General features: G+C 37.5%; 1 protein-coding gene across 1 annotated transcript in view; it reads right to left on the minus strand.

Annotated features, from left to right (window-relative positions):
• Positions 1 to 2,890: 2,890 nt before the first annotated feature.
• Positions 2,891 to 19,321, minus strand: part of KIF5B (kinesin family member 5B) — a 34,762-nt gene continuing 18,331 nt past the window's right edge. The window contains exons 12-26 of the mRNA XM_064636966.1: positions 18,370 to 18,563; positions 17,680 to 17,748; positions 16,385 to 16,591; positions 14,907 to 15,050; positions 14,074 to 14,262; positions 13,089 to 13,206; positions 12,689 to 12,750; positions 12,468 to 12,577; positions 12,185 to 12,286; positions 10,820 to 10,880; positions 10,638 to 10,709; positions 10,364 to 10,468; positions 9,629 to 9,845; positions 7,790 to 7,919; positions 2,891 to 5,454 (exon numbers count right to left, since the gene is read on the minus strand). Coding sequence (XP_064493036.1) covers positions 5,448 to 5,454; positions 7,790 to 7,919; positions 9,629 to 9,845; positions 10,364 to 10,468; positions 10,638 to 10,709; positions 10,820 to 10,880; positions 12,185 to 12,286; positions 12,468 to 12,577; positions 12,689 to 12,750; positions 13,089 to 13,206; positions 14,074 to 14,262; positions 14,907 to 15,050; positions 16,385 to 16,591; positions 17,680 to 17,748; positions 18,370 to 18,563 — 1,787 coding nt within the window. The 3' untranslated portion in view covers positions 2,891 to 5,447. The remainder of the gene's footprint in view (positions 5,455 to 7,789; positions 7,920 to 9,628; positions 9,846 to 10,363; positions 10,469 to 10,637; positions 10,710 to 10,819; positions 10,881 to 12,184; positions 12,287 to 12,467; positions 12,578 to 12,688; positions 12,751 to 13,088; positions 13,207 to 14,073; positions 14,263 to 14,906; positions 15,051 to 16,384; positions 16,592 to 17,679; positions 17,749 to 18,369; positions 18,564 to 19,321) is intronic.

Below are 19,321 nucleotides of genomic sequence, written 5' to 3' on the forward strand. Positions count from 1 at the left end.
CTGGATCGGCGGTTCCCAGCGCACGAGGCCCCCTCTTTCCCCGTGCTCTCTCGTGGCCGTGAGGTCTCGGGTCGATACAGCGCCCACAGCAGGAGCTGCCATGAGCCAGGTTAGTGCTGGCTGTCACTCACCAGCTGGAACTTTAACCCCAGATGGGAATTCCGTTTTTACCGCCCTGAGCAGTGAGATGACAAGTGTGGCTCATGCTTCATCACATCCTTGTGGGCTCACTGACACAACGGTGCTTTACTGGGCAGCGAGGATGAGCTCAGCCATGGCAGGGGAAGAACTCATCATTTGTTATTGTAAGCTGAACCTCAGATCTAGAAAGTGTCACACACTAAACTCGAAACTTTTATTACTCCACCACAGCCTGGCCTGTGTTCCTTCCACTCGAGACTCGTGGCTCAGCTCATCTCCTGTTGCATGGCCCTGAGCACACGGCCTCATGTTCCAGAGGAAAGCAGACCTGGAGGAGCAGCAATATCAATTTCTTCCAGGAAAAGCAGGCAGCTTGTCCCTTTCCCCAGCACTCAAGCCCAGGTCCCCAGGGGGGCAGAGGGGAGCCCTCCAGGCTGAAGGGGCAGAGGGTGGCAGCGGCAGAACCAGGACTCCCTTCTTAGCGCGTGTGAGCAGAGGGAGCTGTGCTGCCTCTGCAGGACAACCCACCAGGATGAGGGAACCCGACAGGGCACAGCCCCCAGTGCACGTGTGAGAGGACACCCTCTCCCAAAGGAGCTTCCCTCTTCCATCAGCAGCAGGAAGGGGGGGGTCACCCTGCTGCAGCCCCCTCTGCAAACCAGGCCCTGGACACCACAGTCACAAGGCAGCCGGCACAACCACTCGCAGTGGTTGAAACGAGCTTTCCTGGGCAGCAGATTGAGTTCTGTCATGGTTTCTGCTGAAGGGTATTTCCTACAGTAACATCGTTTAAACAATCATTTACACCCTCTCAGGAGAAGATCAGCACGAAATACTCTGCCAACACCCACTTCCTTATAGGATGCTGGGGGATCATGTAAAACATCTGTCTCGACAGCACAAAACCCCCTGGCTGATGAGAATTGGACCTGTTGATGAAGGAGATAAGCAGACAGGATAACACCGACATTTACACTTTGCTGAGCTAATTTACTTCTAACCTTTTAATTTCCTGACAAAAGCCACATCAAGAATCCACTAAAACAGCAAGTGGTTTCACAAGTATCTTCAATATGGTGTTATCAGCCGTGAAGTGTATTTGTCTCCAACTGCAGGAGACAATTTAGTTGACTTACAGGACAGTTCTCAGGCATTTGTTCCTCGCAATAGAAGCCGTGGAAACAGCTCCTTAACACACGCCTGGGGGCACCTCTGAGTCATTTCCACGCCTAGTTTTGTGGATTTAGGAACGCAGAGAATGTGGATTATGCTGCTCTCCCACTGCTGTTACTTCCTGCAGGTACAGAACAACACTTGCCTTGGTACTGTAGGAGAAGCCATTCGATGGATTGAGCTCTGTTCCACAACAGGGAGTGCGCTACTGAAACGCTCCTGAAACACCCCTATCTTTCCACTTTAAAGTCATCAGCCTCTTACTTCCTTTTCAAATTTAAATAGGTTCTTTTCTTTTGTACTGTATTTTCCTTCATGTAATTTTTCCTCTGCCCATTATACTGGACAGCTGAGCTGAATGATACCCTCTGCACCTTCGGCTTTCACAATGGAACATTAAAAGGAGGCAGCAGCTCAAATTACCCTCCCTGCCCAGTCCCACGTCATTCCCCCCAGCAAGGAGTGCTTAAAGATAAAACGATGACCAGTCCTGTAGGGGACTCAAAAAGATTCATCAGCTCGAAACTCCCCGGGCAAAAATTCTGACATACCCATCAGTCTTCAGTAATCATCTTCCAGATGTGATTTCTGTGTTATTTAGTGAGGTTCTATTACGTACTTAATATGGACTTAAGTGACAGTTTTGCACATAGCACATGTTAAACAGTGATGCATTTTGACGCTTCCTGAATTGGTGTTACAAGGTCTTGGTGCATTCAACAGTGAAGCAGCTCAGGCCAGCCAATGGAACAAACTTGTTCTGTCAATGAATTCCGTATCAGTTTTGTCGGTGCAGGTAACCACACCTTTTCCCTGTCAAGAGATGTAATATTTTTTCTTAATTTCAGAGGTAATTTTGGATCATACATTGCTCCCCAGAAACTTCAACGTGAAAGGAGATTTACTTTCCTTTTGATCATCCCTTAGTCATTGTCTGCAATTAAAAACATCTCAGTTGGTCATCTCCTAGCAGATACAAATCCACTCAAAAGTCAGCACTGCACTGCTGTGACTGAGCCATCTTCCGTTAACAGGATATACCAGTTGATATTAAAAAAAAAAAACAACAAAAACTTCACCCCCCCCCAAAAAAAAAAAAAAAAAAACCACAACAAAAAACCCCCACCCAAACCAACCACAAACCAAAACATCCACAACAAAGAGAAGCCATTAAAAAAATGAACTACATAGCAAGTGTATCTTTGGGAAAATCAAAGTAATCCCAGACTAGAGGGGTGCAAAGTCTGATAGACCATGGCTGTAACTGATGTCTAACACTTCCATAAGCATCAATCGGGGTTTTTTTTCTGTTCTTTCGTTTGGTTTGGGATTTTTTGGCTTGTGTGTCTTTTCCTATTATGAACAGTCTTCTGATGACTAAGATTTAAATATTGATATTTGTGTGGGGGAAAGCTTACTTGTATTAACTAACACAGATATGAGGTTAAGAGACATCAAGTGATCACAATTTACAAAGACAAAAGTGGTCATGAAACCTATGAAGTGAAAAGTATTATATGGAGACAATGTAAAAAACAGGTGTAGAGATAATAAATAGAATAAATGCACAAAGAAGTTCAAAGATTTTTCTTCTCTTTATTTAAACACAAATACATTTACAGCATGCAGGTAAGTTAAAACTATATGGCGTCTTCCCCAAACCAATTGTTTTAATGCATCTTACGTGTACTGAAGTTAAATCATATTCCACAGGTAGACTTGTCCTCATGTCAAATTTAGAGTTACACACAGTAGTGAGTCAGCATTTAAGTTATGTAAATAATTTAGTTGTTCACCAGAAATAAATATTATTTCACCAAGTTCCTATCCTAAACCATCTTTTAAAAATATGATCTAGAGGAACATAAAAATAAGAACCATTCAAAGACTGCAAGTTGAAATAGCAGTGTTGAACATTCCCCATATAGACTGAATATTTTAATTTACAAAATACAGTAACTGTTCTGTCTGGCTGACCCATGACAGCCAAACCAGAAAGCAAAGAAAGTTGTGTGTTTGTTTCTTTAATTTTTTTACATTTTAAGAGGCAGTTCTTGGTAAACGTCATAAAAGGTTTCAAATAAAAAAAAAAAAAGTTTAAATATAAAAAGGTGATGTACACTGAGCTACACACTAGTTACTATTTAATCTAATTTTTTAAACACAGCAATTTTCAGCACCAAAACCCATGACAATTACCTACAGGAATGAAACCCCCACTCACAGGCATGAGAAAAAAATCCTGCTTCATTTCAGTGCGTTGTTTTGTTTTTATGATTGCACATTGACAAATGAAGGTCTGAAAACCTGTAGTTAACATTGAGAAAAATAATGGACAGTGCTGTTTCCATTATGAGAAATTTAATTCAAAATAGTTTGCTGTTCCTTTAGTTTTCTTTGCTCAGTATGCTGTCTTCAATCGTGCTCTAAAACAACTGTAAGTTTGGAGTGTTTGGCAGCCCTAATGAACAAAACTGTCTTAAAAGCTGAAAACTCCAAAACAGTGAGATTTCCAACTGATACACTCAACTTTTAAAAATCAAACTATTAAAAATTCAGACTACTGTAGAAATAGAAAAAAGTGGTTTAAGGTCTAAAATTTGACTATAATCCATCAAAATATAAATATTTTGCCTATTTAAAATATAAAAGTTGAAAGTGATTTGCTGTCTGAACAGTCACAGAGTTTCTACTGTTTCCACAATAACCGATGAATACCCAGCAAAAAAAATTCAAGCCAGAACAAAAAGTGGTACCAACCAGGTCAGGAAAGCTCACCAAATTCTTCCAGTAACATTAAGTTCCTTCTCTCTCAAAGACCTGGTAGCCAGTTTCTATACAGAAGAAGGCTGTTCTAAAAATTATAGTGGCTAAACCCTATGAATAAGTTAAGCAAATTACACTATAAAATTTTAAACCCTGGATTCAGCTCAGTGGGAGTACTGGAGCTCAAAACAAAACAAAAAAACCCATGTTTCATTTTGTTAGCCACTTTACAGGACTTTATTGCAAAGAGAAGAAAAATATTCAACAACTACTACTTTGGACATTTCATATACCTACTTACAAATGGATTACAAATACAATTCAGGGTAGCACTTTATTTTATTATTATTTTAAACACGTGTCTCTGGGATATCCAGATACACCAATTTTAAAAAGTTGTGTCCTCTATTAACGTATCTGAATTCGTTAGCCTGTTGCTGAAAAAGGTTTTTCTAACTGAAAATTAAAATTTTAGCCAAAAATTCCAGTACTGTATGTAGTGGAATATAAAGTTACATTTTAGATTGCGCCCGTTTCGCTATTACAAACAGCGAAAGTGAACCATCACAGATACAGACAAATGGACAGACAGGCTCATCATAATGAAGCAGAATGTTTTCACTCCACCAGACTGTACTGTGTGCAGAATCAGGAACAGGACAGATGGGATAATCCATTGCCAGAGTCTTTTTTGTAAACTTAGGTTTACTCTTATTACTGTACAATATTTAATCCTAAGTCACCCGATAACCGGGCATTTAATGAGATAACAGTTATACAGCCGTGTTCATATTGAACTCTTGAGATCTGTGGTGTAGCGATCGCAGTGCCTCGTGGCAGTTGTCGTAAGCACTTCAGTATTCTTACACTGTACAAATAGATTTAGTTCCAATGCTCTATGTAGCATTCCAAAAGAAAACTGTGATGTAGAGTGCCGCCCTAGTTCAGTGGGACATGTAGTGTTATGTGAAGTGATAAAAATGAAAGTATACTTAAACACTGTTGCACATTCCCTAAGACAATAAGATGTACACAAATTAAGCTAGAAAATTGGAACTAAGATTTTCTCAACATACATTCAGCTTGGCACAGTGCAGACTAAATTTAAGACATGAAAGACAAACTGTGTAATAAGCAGAGCTACACTTTAAGTAACATGTCATTTTTCAAGACGCCAAAATTGCACTCTAGTTTGTTTTTTTTGGGAATCAGTTAGCAGAATTTGTAGAAGGGGGAAGAGCTGTACAGGCCAGGTATAATTTATACATTTTCAGAAAATAATCCTACAGTCCCCAAATGGAGAGATTATTGTCATGGAATGACTCCCTCTACACAATATCGGATACTTCTCACGCCGCATTTACTTTTCAGCAACTGTAAATGAGAAAAATCACAGTGTTAAGCCAAAAATGCCAAGTGACTTATATTTACAGTAGACCATATCACTATTTACATAGATTTAAGAGCCCAGTTCTTAGACTACTCAGATAAGTGCTAATAAAACACTTACTTTAAAATAAGGAATCTCTCAACACAAAGCATTTACAGCACGACAAACCGAGTGTGCAATCTTGATGGCATTAATGGAGTAAACATTACAGAGAGAAACCACTCATAACCCAGCTCCATTTTCCATGACTGTTGCTGCTTTTTCAGGCTAGTGACAACTGCATGGATATCACCCACCAGTTATTGCAAAGTTTTGATTTTGCTATTTTGGAAAGATGGAATGGGAATTAAGACATCATTCGGCATTAATTATTTTAATTTACCATCTCTGTATTTCTTTAATGTGTCCAGAATAATTCGTTAAATAGTGGTCTCCAAAAGTTAAACAGTATGTTGTGTTCCAACTCTACCCAAAGTTCTTCTCTAATCAGAAGTTCATGTGCTTATAATCTGTATTAAACCTCAAAAAAAGTAGCCATTACTACAGAGAAAAATAATCCTGGCCACCAGAGTATTCTCAAGCTCAGAACAAGTTTATATTTAATAGTAAACTAAGTTCAAAAAGTTTTGTTCCTTTGCTTCCATAAGAGACAGGTTCCTTTAAGAATAAGATAGGAAATTAGAAATGAATTACAAATCTCCTGTCTTTAAGTGCTAAACTCTACTCGCCCCTACCACAATAGGGGACATGATGACATCAGCAGAATTACAGGAAAGCTTTGCAACTGATTATGTGAGCATATTACATGGGAATGTTTTGGTTTGTTTGTTAAAAACATGTTCTAGACAAGCCTTAGCCATTTTGCATTCCTTCATGATTTACCTACACATAGTCCAAAAGTCAAAGTGCCAAGTCTCATATTTATATTCTCCAGGAGCAACAGTGAAAGCTCTTGTTCATAGCAAGATGCAAATTCCTATTTTAACCATTTATCGCTGATTATATCTGGTCTTCTAAAGCTTGAACTATGAGACTAAATAGGTTTTTTCAGTTTGCATTCTAGGTAACATCAGAGCATGTGCAAACTCATGGTAATAAGGACAACTAAAATAAATTGGGTCAATCATACCTTTAAATGTCTCTACATTGGACAGTTGAGCTAGACTGCCTTTGTAGTCAAAGTAGCTATCTAAAGATTACTCTCAACGTGTTAATGATCAAGAGTCAATGATCCAGAGTCCATGAACTGCCAGCTCCTTGGTCATTCAAGGTGTTATTCAAAGTTAAAGTACCCATCACTTCAACCTCATACTTATTAAGAGACATTACTGAACAGAACCAGGTACCCTGACTAGTACTACAGCCTAATTTTCTCTAAATTGGAGAGAAAGCTTTGGAAAGTCAATCAGCTAATAAAAAGAAACTAATAGAAACAAGTTTAACGTAAGCTGTTCTGGAGCCTTTCAGAATAGGAGCACCCAGGATTCGAGCACCCCACAATCATTTTAGGTGTACTTTCAAACTGAAGATGCCGATAACCTTAACTAAGGGAATGTCTAGAAGACATTTATAGACACATTCAAAAGGGAAGATGACAATGAAGAGTAAAGCATTACTGTTAGCTGAGCAACAGACCAACTATGGAGCAGACATTAACTAAAAACATGTGATTCTGTAAAGCAACTTCAGCATATCAAGTACCACACTGCGTAATTACGTTGGAGATTAGAGATCTGCACATTAATAAGTGATACTTTGGAGATTAATAAGTGCATATATTAATTTCAATTACTGTAACTGCATTTTAGCTAGGCTAACATTTTAAGTTTACTGGATGAAGACATGAGTTCTTCTGTTATATAATTCCTAATCACTGACACATGAAGCAGTAAGAAAATCAAATAAATAACATATAAGAATAGGGTAATTTTTACTTCATCACTGAATGTTTTCCTGAAGAAACCATATTTAGAAAGATAATAGCAAGCCAAAAGAATTTATATGTCCACTCCTTTCCCTAACAATAGGTATTGGCTGTGACTGATAACTATCTCCAACTGATTGTTTTCACATTTAGTTCTATTCCAGCAGAACAACCCCAGAACTACCACTTTACAACAAACACCAGTTTTATAAGAAAAGCATCAGCATCCTTCATCAGATGGACATGTATACTGTTCCACTAACTATAAAATTCTATAAAAAAAGAGAAGTTAATCTGACTATCCAAGTGACTTTATGCCACAAAATGAACTGCAATAAACCTAGTACAAAGTAGTTTGATCACACATTTAAAAAAATCCTACAAGACAAACTTACACTTTGTCTTGCCGTCCCCCTCCACGCAGTACAACTGGCTGGCTGTTCTGAGTGAACGCACCTCCACCACGAATTGCACTTGGATGAGTTGGAGAAGCTGCTGGATGCTGGCCAGGACGGATAGGCTTAGCTGCATGGAAAGAAACATGGCTTACAAATATGTACATCACAATTGTACCTTGGATTATTCAAATTTACTGATTTTTTTTTTTTACATTATCCACACAAATTGCACAAAGTGCAATTGAATGCACTTTGAATATGAAAACAACTTTAGGGGATGGTATTCTGAGAACCTAACAGATTAGTGTCAACTGCAACAAGCCCTGGAAAATAGAAAAGGTTTTGCTTTTGTTGATCCTACTAGAATTAAAGCTCGCAAAGCTTCTGATAAAAATTCATATGAATTATCTGCTCCATCTAATGTATTACCCTGTGAAAGTTCTGTTTTTTGGCAATAAGAACTCAAATAAGACACAATGCTAGAGGGTCTCACAAGGGTCATGCTCCTGAAAGGAATCATTATACACCTGGCTGTACTTCCCACAGCTGTTTGATTGGTAAGTCAGTAGCTACTCTGCTCTGCAAGTGGTTCTGCATACCAATTACTCCACAGATAACACTGTTTTGTCAACCTACCACCACATAAAAATAAAATTTGCTCTATAACTGAAGTGAAAACGCAGCAGTTTTGACAGGTCATTCACAAACTGCATACACTTAATAAACTGTATTTTCAATCAGTTTTGCACTTAGCTCTTGACAGAACATGCACAATGGTATAACTTTACAAAGTTCTGTAATATTAAACAGAAGTATTTAAAGTTTCAGCAGACAAGAGGGGATATAAAGCACCTGCAGGTAGCAGCTGCATCAGATGATCTACAGTACATGACTAGTTCATCTAGACATTTATCCAAAAGAGGCTGTGTACCTCTGGTAAGCTCACTAGAGAATTCTGTTTCTTTTCTTGGAGACCACTCGAGAGAAAGGTAAGACAGAAAAGCACCTGTCTGCAAGCTGCCACTTCGTGTGACCAAGAAAAAAAATTATAACTATTTTGCAACAGCTCTTTGCAGACCTACAGAATACAAGCAAAATTTAATTGCAACACTCATTTCAGTTGTATTAGCATTTAAGAGAAGTGTATTGACTACTGAAGTCCTTCAGTTTTACAATTAAAATGTAATATGCACAGTTAAGTCCTCCACAGGTCACACACTCTCTTGCTCCTCAGCATCTGACAGTGTAGTGGCAGGTGGAGGACCCAGGGAATATGACTGTCTTGCCACCACCTTGCTACCCCTTTCTGTTTCTCCAGTATTTGTCCCTAGAGAGGGTGGTAGAGTACTGTACATTTTGGAACAAAGAACTGAAAAGGTAATTAGGGATCTTAGGATGTTGTAGGTTTCCATCTGCCCCTCTCCTCCACAAGATCAAGACAATTTTGTTGTTGTTTCTACAGGTTAATCTTTCTCCTTGTCTTGAAATACCTCCTTAGTCTTAGAAATTAGATCATTCCAATTCCATTCCAACAGATTAAGACTCACATTCAGTGTATTGTTTTGTTCTAGGAAATGCAACACACATTCAGGCTAGAATTCTAGGTTGGTAAGCCTTTCCCAGAGCCATTTCAAATAAATAAAAAGCCAAACAACCACACTGCATGACTTACACACACTTATGGTCTATTAACTGAACTGTAACTCATGGTAGAAAATACATCACGTTCACACAGGCAGTTCCAATGAGGGCTGAAAGATCCACATATGCACAGAGGTTAAAAAAAAAAAAAAGGGGACAGATGAAGCTTTGGGGGGCAAGGGATTCTTTACTAACCAATTTGCGCAGAATGTCCTCTTCTGGCCATGTTCTTGGATCTCACAGCTTCCTTTATACGATCCACTTCTTGCTGATACCGCTTGCGATCACGAGAAGCGTTCTCTTTGGCTTCCTTCAGTGCAGACTCCAAAGCTTTAACTCTTTCAGCTGTAGCTCTAAGTCGCTTCTCCAGTTTAGGAAGTTCACAGCGAAGATCAGCATTATCACGTACCAGCTACAAAACCAGAATTGATTGTTTTCTTGGCACCTCCCTCTCTTCATAAGGAGAGCTAACTAAATACCCTCCCACCCCTAAACAGGCAAAGCAGTAGGACTACTGTATTAACTTTGCTTAAGTTTTTAGTAAATCTATACTTCAGTGACAATAAGACTGTTATTTGAAAAAATCAGCTACTGTGGAAGAACCTGCTACCCAACATAGGTACTTCTACATCCTTCTTCCATAAGAGACAGGCAAGAATCCCAGAGACTGATATACTGTGAAAAAAGTGCTAACTTGGATCTTCTTCAATTTAAATGCAGCTATTTTGTTACATATGTACTTAAAATAGCTAATTAATTTACATTATAAAACAATAGACTAAATTTTTCCTACATCAAGAGAGACACTAAAGATATAGAAGTATTTAACCATAAAATAGTTACTTTATGACCAACTGCTAGTTACTTCTATAAAAATGAACCTTGAGGAGTTTGTTTTTAATTAGAACTTGAAAATGAGTCTCACTGTACCTGCTTGTGAACCTTTGTAAGCTGTTCAAGATTATTCTCAAGGAAGGAAATCTTCTGTTTTTGTGCAGCACTGCCTCCTGTATCATCTGAGTCAATCTCAGCACTCTGCAGTAACATGGGGAGGGAGAAAGGAGGCTGAGTATAAATCTGAACTTGCATTTTAGAATTGAGCCAGAAAATTACACTGCATAAACATCAATTCCTAATTTAGCTCTAAACTGAAAGTTATGCAGCGTTCTCAGAAACAACGAGTTTCAGTACAGCACCACATTACCTTTTTCACTCTAGTAGCCAGATCTTGAACAAACAGCTTCCGAAGATTGTGAAGAGTCTGAAGTTCTTTTGCCTACAGTTAAGGATAAGAAGTTAACAAAACAACCCGAACAAACTCTGAAAGAAAAAAAAAAAAAAGCCAAGTATTGATATTTGCTTTGGAATTTATTCTGAGTATCTTACCACAGTCTCTTCCAAACCCTTTAAATCTTGTCGTGCTTGTTCCCGTCTGTCCTGCATGACCCTGAAAGACAATAAAGTCATCCTAAACATCCCAGCAAAACTGGAAATTTTCATGTTTTAGGAGACTAGGGTAATAAACACTGCCTGGTACAAACAACATATTTCAGCTGAAGTCTTAAATTAAAGATGTAACCAATGGATGGTATCATGCTCAGAAATCCATATGGGATGGATTGGGAGTGCAAGAGTTGCAAGAGGAAAAGAGGGAAGTACTTTTAATATTGAAGAAATACAAACAAGTACATTCAGATGCATAAAAGTTTCTATAATAACAAAAGACAAGACTCTCAGAGTCAGAGTGAATATTTGGACAGATTTTATCCTAAAAATGTTCTTAGCTCTGACCAGCAGAGATGGTAAGTATCATGTGACAGATAAGGATTTTTAATTTGTTTTGTTTTAACTCTCAGCATGCTTGCCAAAGCCAGCATCATAAACAACAATCTCAGTGTAAAGGTATATAACCTAGTGATTATCACTGTACAGAGCTGCTGTCTTCCCATGCAACATGAAAGCATTTTCTACACAAGTAAAAATGTTCTCTCTCAGAACTGTAAGACACTGCAGTTACTAAGATGACAGAATACAGGAAAGAAATGTGGATTTCTCATTTTATGACTCAAGGTTGGAATAGAAACACCAGGGACTGCACAAAAATGAAGTGTTTCTATTAAGTAGCCAAAAAGCTTCTTTTCCTCTTAAAATATCTCCTCACTCAGCCAGTTTCACTGCTAGCTCACTGTTAAATGAATAAACATCTGAAGTAATAAAATATTCTAAACAATATCTCAGCATCCTATCCATTTTCGAGACCTCTCTGGAAAAGTAGTTGCAGGCATCTTATATAACTCTAAATTAAAAAAAAAAAATCTGCATTGTTTCTGGTCTGTCATTTGCCATGCAATTAATAAATGAAGCATGCAACTGTTTCATTTTAAGAATAAGCCAGTTAGAACCACCGAACTACTTAAACTGCACAAGAAACAAAAAAAGAATAAAGGAACTGTTACAAGCCTCTTCCAGTCTTGGATCATACAACACTTATCTGCAAATTGAAAAGTTAATAACTCCAATCCTTAGCATATTAACAGAAAATAGTTGTGGCCTTCATATCTTTTATAATGTTACTTCCAATTTTAAATATTCAGGCAATGCAAAGGTTTTAAAAAAGTTAAGTTCAAGAAGGCCCTAGAATCCCTCTCTTTAATAGGCATCCTATACAGCGAGAGCCATTTCAGCATATCAGGTCACTAGTTCATAGAATAAGCGTTGCCACACACATTTGTTTTATGCATTATCACTTACGTAAGTTCATGCAGTTTTCTACTTTTTTCCTGATCAGTTGCTTTCAACTTCTCATGCTCAACTCTAAGACGTTCCTGTTCAAGCATCATCTTCTGGTTTTGGCTGAACACAGAAAGTAAATATTCTATCAGATGAAACTGTCAGACAACACATTCAGTAACAACACAAGACAGAAAGACATTGCTGGAGGAAACCCTTGCCACTTCCTTCACACTGTATTTTGCTTCTGTACTCACACAGTCCAGAAGCATTTGGCACTACTAAAATGATGGCAATCACTTACTCTTGAAGTTCAGTGATAAGCTTCTCCTTTGCATCAACTTCATCTCTTAGGCTACTGATTTGTTTCTGATGTGTCTCACGATGGCTCTGAATTTGCTGCTCCACAGCTTGCTATTAGAAAAAAACAGAATGTATTAAATGCTTTGAATTGCCACCAGACTTCACTTTGTGGGGATTTGGGTTGGTTTGTTTTTTTTAGTTTAGACAATGAATTTAACTTACCTTGACTTCATTTGCAGTCTGAACTTTATTTAAGTGCTCTTTCTCCATCTCATGGACCTTTTCTAGTAGGGATAGAGAAAACACATTTCAGCCAGGTAACTAGGCAATCCTATGGTGATGGAGTTAATTTCCCCTTCCCTTGGCAAGACCTTAAAATTTGGAAAAAGACCCCCTCCCACCACAAAGTTCAATTAAATCAGTAACATCTTCAGTTTAATCCTCTCCATAGCAGTTCTTTCAAACAACAAACATGTTTTTGCATTGATTAACTCCCCATGTTTAGTAGGAAAAAGCCTTTCTATAGCTCTACCCTTCAATCTAAACAAAGCAAATCCCTATTTATCACTACATACTTAAAATGGTGAGAGTGGTGGGTGGGGTGTAGGGAAGCAAGTCCTACCCTGTGCTCGGAGTTGAACTAATTCTTCATTAAGGGAATCCACAGATTCTTCCAGCTGCCTCTTCTTCTGTTCCACGTTCTGAAGATATTCAGTCAAGGACTTGATCTTGGCTTCGTGCTTGTGGGATGAAAAGATTCATTTACTTTGGAACCAGGTATCATGGAATTACATCTGCATAAATGGTTCATACTTCTTTTTAAACAAGAAGTAACCTCATCTCAAAACAAAAATAGTACCAACTAAAAATTCTAAGAAGAATATGACTACTCAAGTAGATCTGCAACGTAGCCTATAAAATAACATCTTTATTCTGGATTGGAAAGCAATATATTTTTGGCTGGGAGAAGAGATGTTTTGAATGTTAAATACTATTAGAGGTCCACTGTATTTAAAAGATTGCACTGAAATCTGCATCTCCTGATTTAAAAAAAGATGATCATCCATATGTAAAACATAATATAGGAATGTCAAACTGCATATGTGGATCACAATTTTCAGAAGTGTTAGGGGTCACATTACTGATCTTTTCTAATAATCACAATAAAATGGCCTTGCTTGCATTAGAAGTAAATTTAACCTGCTACACAAGCCTCCTGTAATTTTACTGTGCTATTATTACCTTTCCCACTTCCAACTGGAAGCATTAGCAGGCAAAGTGCTCACTAGCCACTGCTTCTGTAAGACTTGTATTTGTAAAGGATGTGGTGATGAAGAAAACAGGGACTCTAGTATTTAATACAAGTGCTGCAAAAGCATTATCAGGCTACAGATAGACTGCAGAAATTCTGACATCCTGTCACGCTCAGAACTACTCAGAAGCATCCAAACTGAAGAGTACTAGGAAAAAGCTGAATCTTATGGTTGTTCACTCACAATGTGCTTTGTTAGGAGTCAAAAAGAAACTGCAACTTTTTTTCCCCTAATAGGTTAATGAATTTAATTTTTAAAGAACATTTAGGAAGTATACTGCAGAGGAACATTTACCTGTGAGATCCGGAGCTGGCAGGCAGCCAACTCCTTTTCGTTTTCTTCCATTTTCTTATTGCTTTCAGCTTGTGTGCCTTCTAACTGTTTGCATCGTTTTACCATTGTTTTTACTTCTGATTTCATTTTGCTAATGTACAGTCTTGCAACTGTGAATTCTTCATCTATCATGCCAGTTCCCTCAGGCTGCTGAAAAGTGCGAAATGGTACATTTAGAATGCTCAGATAACAAAACCAAACTAAAGGTGCACTGGAGCAACTTAATGCCCAGAACACATCCCCCACCTCAACAGATAATCACAGCTCTTAAAAAAAACCCTCACCCTTAACATTGTGGTGTTTAAGTTTTCTGACAGATTATTTAGAAGTTTGTACTAAGGTAATGAGTTGCCTGAAGAGCGAAATACAGTTCACTATTGATTTCTAATACTGCTTACATTCTGGCCCTGCAGTGATCCTCTGGATTTCTCTTTTATTTCATTTCCTCATTCCATTTTCTATGTAAGTATCATCCTGATTGTCACTGTAGGTCAGTATTACATTTCTAAGACAATGCTGTTGATTAAGACCACTTCATACAGCAGTTTCATAACAGGAAAACACTGCTTCAGAAAAAAAATCATGCCTGCTCTTCCTTGGCTTTGCATAATCAAATTCTGTCTGGGACCCAATTAAGTCCCAGTATAAGGAATGGATAAGCTTATGCCCAAATTACTAATATACGTAAGACTTCCTATGGTGGTAATTTTTACCACACTAAGAAAATGACCCCACTTATCCACAATGCATGTGTTTAATACATTGCATTTAAGACAGCACTGATAAATCCTTACCTTGACATCATTGTTTCCTACTGCAATTCCTATCTCTGCAAGATCTTTCAGTAAGGAGGCCATCATTTCTGTTGCTCGTTTCTTCTGATGGTTGGTCATTTCTTTAAGTTTCTGAAGCTCTGCATCTATACTGGCTAAAGTGACCTACAGTAAAAAAAGTTACCCTTTAATAAACAAAACACACTCTTGCTTTTGGAACTAGTTTCACACTATTTACAGAGTGACAGCATTTCTTCTGAAAGAACTAAAAAGTACTGCGGACAGAGACCTTTAGCTCACAAAATATAATCTTCCAACTCTGCAATAAAATTAGTGTCCACATTGTTAGACAGCATTCAGAGTTATATACAATTAAATATTGCAGAGAATTGTGTTCACAGAAAAAAGGTACATGGACAGCAAGTCCAACACTTTTCACCACATTTTGGTAAAGGAAAACAATTTATTTGCCTGCAGAGCTCTTAACTCTTTCCTATTTGCAAAGCAAAAAACTGCATCCACTAGAGTTCATACACAACACAATCTAGAGCAGTTTTTCAGTAAGTCTGAGATGCAAACAAAAAACCTAAACACACACTTCAGTATCATACATACACAGAGCAAGCCTACTCCACCAAATTTTAAATGCTGCTCATAAGACGACCAAAGATTCTCTGACTTTTAGCCAACCTTCAGGTAATGAAGTTACCAACACAGATTACTCAGCTCAGAACACTTAGAAATTTAAAGAGAAGTTTCGTGATCTTGTGAACTTCAACCTTAGAGTCAGTTTTCTATCAAGCCAAATCTTACTAACTGAAAATTGAAAGACACATTCACTAGAAGACCCAGACACACTCAAATTTCATCTTCAAGAACAGAGAAGAATGGGAGTTGTGCCACCACATACTGTCTGCAATGCTAGCAAACATGCTGAGTCTTTCCAGTACTTAGAATTTTAGGATAGTAAGGGAGTATTAACTGTTTAAAACTGACTGAAGTCTGCCAACTAACTATCAGTCAGTTCAGAAACTTTGCAGGTATGTAAGGAGGTGTATGGTATTAACCCTGTGGGCTGATGCTGCATCTGTATTTTAACCAGGGCTATCCTCTGGAATATGTCCTCAGTGTTCTTAACTACTCCTTTCAGAAAGTAAACAAAACTGCTTATTTTTGAAGGTATAAAGGTAAATTATTTCACATGCCATAAATACAGCAGGCAAATACACATTCCTTTCCAGAAAAGTTGCAGCGTGCTCACTGCAACTTCGAGATTGGAAGAAGCAGATTTTTAAGTCAGGATTACCCCAACTGCACCAGGAAGACAAAAAAAAACTGAATCAGATCACCAGCATGTCATCGAAGTGTTAACTTTTGACATCTAGGATATTTCTGAACACTCTTTGGGTAGTAAAACACCACAGACACTAAAAAAACAAGAGCTAACAAGGTCAAGTCACATTGAAGACTGTCAGTAATTTCTTATCCCAATTTCATACCGATTTTTGATTGAGTTCATCACTAAGCAGTTCATATTCCTTTGCCTTGTCTTCTACTTCCTGAGACTTCTGATCATAATTGACAGCTAATTCTTCAAGGGCTTGTAACACCTCTTTCACTTCCTCTTTAGAGGCATCATTTTCAGCCTGAAGGCGATTCAACTCTGCTTGTAGGTTGTCTTGGTCCCGTCTGGTTGATGCTAGAAGCTGAAACGTTAACAGAGATTTAATAAAATTGCAAAAACAAATAATCATGAACAAAATTCCATGTATAACTTGAATTTTATTACTGCCTTTAGCTACTACAATAGCTGACATCTACATTTTTAACGTACTGCATCATGCAATAAGGATGCCAAGGAAAGATACAGTGAGAATGAATAATTAAATTTACCGTCTATATTCACAGTTCTTTAGCTTTTACAGTATCTTCAAAATGGAAGTGATTACAAATCAAGACACATAGGGACAGCAACTGGAAATGCACATGGAATATAGCAAGTTCTCAGAAAAGCCACTGAACGCTACTCATGAAATTGTCAGCAGGCTAGGGACTAAACTTCCAGTATTTTAATACCATTAGCTGCTGAAGAACAACTAGTCAAAGCATACAGCTGCTAAAGAATCCAATTTATTTATTTAAATAAGATTAAACAGTAGCTTCAACTTCCTGAGTTGTCAACCCACTTCCTTCCTACCACGTACACAAGGATCACTATTTTTTAAATCTTTGTGCTGTTGAGAAATATTTTTTCTAATATCTTGGCTAAATGAAATTAACATTTTCATTATTAATAAGCATCTGTCCCCATTTAATTAAGTTACATCTCTGGCAACATGTGCATACAAATTGTTTTGAGTATTCTAGAAAGTATGGTCTGAAATAAACAGATATTTCCTTTTTCATTTCCCTCCTCTCCCTTCTCTCTCTGTACAGCAACTGACCAAAAGTAAACCTTACAACAGATTTCTTAGAGTAAATCAAGTTACCTTCAGTTTTGACAAACTGCTGACTTTACATGGGGAAAACAACTGCTGCTGTCTTTGCATAAAATACTTCAATTCTTTCAATCTTCATGGATACTTAAGATTCAAGCAAACTGGTTTAAGCTTAGCGATTAGCACAGTGTAAGTGGGAGGAATGAGTAGGCAGAGCATTTAGATAAGGCATAAAAGAGAACTACTGTGCAGAAGTTAAGCTGCCATTCTCCCTGGTCACTGTGACCCATTCAGAACACCTCCAGTTTCTTTAAAGAAAAGACAAACAGAAATAAAGATGCAAGAGCAAAACGTACCTCTTCCTGATCCAACATCTGTGTCTTCAGTTTTTCTACTAGTTGGCTCTGCTGATTAATTTCTTCATCCTGCAGTTGAAATAAGACTGTGTTCATTAAATTGACAAATACCACTCAGAAAAAATAACCTAAGAGACATCAGATGTTCGGCATCTAACTTTTCCCTATTCTGAGACAATTACACAACTGAAAGCAATTGAAGTAAAAAAAAAAATCCTTTTTATTTCACTGCCTGATCCAGTAGGCTCTTAACCTGGCATGTACATGTAATACACCATGCTTCAAAGACAAAAGTCTTATACCTGGTGCTTTTGCAACTCTTCTTCAAGTTGTTCTAACTTTCAAGAAACAATTAAGATTTAATTAAAAGATTTTTTCTCTTTGAATATATTACTGCTTAAATTTGATATTATATTCAAATAAAATAGGCATAACACTCAAAGAAAAAATTGCTGTCTTCAAATTACTCTTTATCCCACTTTCTCATTATTTTCCAACTAAGAAACGATACTCACTTAGTACCAGATAAGGTAACTTTGATTTCTCTTAATCAGAATTAAGAGTAGGCACTCTCAGCAAATACTTAAACAAGCTGAACTAACAAATGAATACTGGCAAATTAAATATTACACAATAATATGGTTCAAGATATAATTTCACAAGGTCTTAAATTAAATAAGAATACCATACCTTGTCATCCAGTTGTTTATATAGTTTGGCAATTTCTTCCTCACATTTCCTTCTCTCAGCATCAGTGAAATTGCCAGTTACTCCAATTGTGGTAGCTGGTTTATCATTAATAACAGTAATATCCTTGTCCACTGCAAAAGCTTCCAAGTTGGCCTTCTCCTTGTCAAACTGTTCATCAACTGGCACAGTCTCCCCTTAAAGAATACACTTAGTTTTAGTACAGTCAGCCATAAAGTGTCTTCTACAAAGTTAGCCTTGAGAAGTATTACATATTTCCTACTAACAGTATTGCTCCACAGTTAATAAGCAATTGACTTCATGGGATTACTTGGCAAAAACAAACAAACAAAAAAAAAAAACCACCAGACCTAGACCATCCAAACTATTTCCCGCTTACCACAAAACATTATATTTCACCCAGTTACTCTGCTATGAGCTACATCAAACCTTATCTTCCAGAAAGTCACCTAAGTTGCCCAGAAGACAGAAAATCCTTTCTTTCCCTTGGTAGTCTGTTCTGCTAGGTAGCCATATTTACTTTTAAACTGCTTTGCTTCTTTAAAATACTTTTTCAGTTACCGTTTTATCTTTTATGTCCATAAAGTTTTTTCTGATGAGAACACTAACTTCACATAGAAAAAAATATCACATGCTAATCAAGGCACTTCTTTAAACTAAATTCCTTAGTACTTTGTTCAAAACATTTTATGCAGTCCTTGGAAGGCACAGGCTCTTTCCAACACTCCAGTATCTCGTGTCAATATTCTGAAAGAACTGTACTTAACATTTCAGGTGTGGTCTCATACTATCTCTATGAAAGAATAAAAAAACCACCTCAAAAACAAAAAAAAAACCCCACATCCTACTAAACTTATTTCAGTGAACCCATTTTTTTCAGATTTATATTAAGATGTGGTGCAGTTGTCTACGAGATTGCAAAATCATCTTCTAT

The sequence above is a fragment of the Pseudopipra pipra genome, chromosome 1 (assembly GCF_036250125.1).
Source record: "Pseudopipra pipra isolate bDixPip1 chromosome 1, bDixPip1.hap1, whole genome shotgun sequence".
NCBI lineage: Eukaryota > Metazoa > Chordata > Aves > Passeriformes > Pipridae > Pseudopipra > Pseudopipra pipra.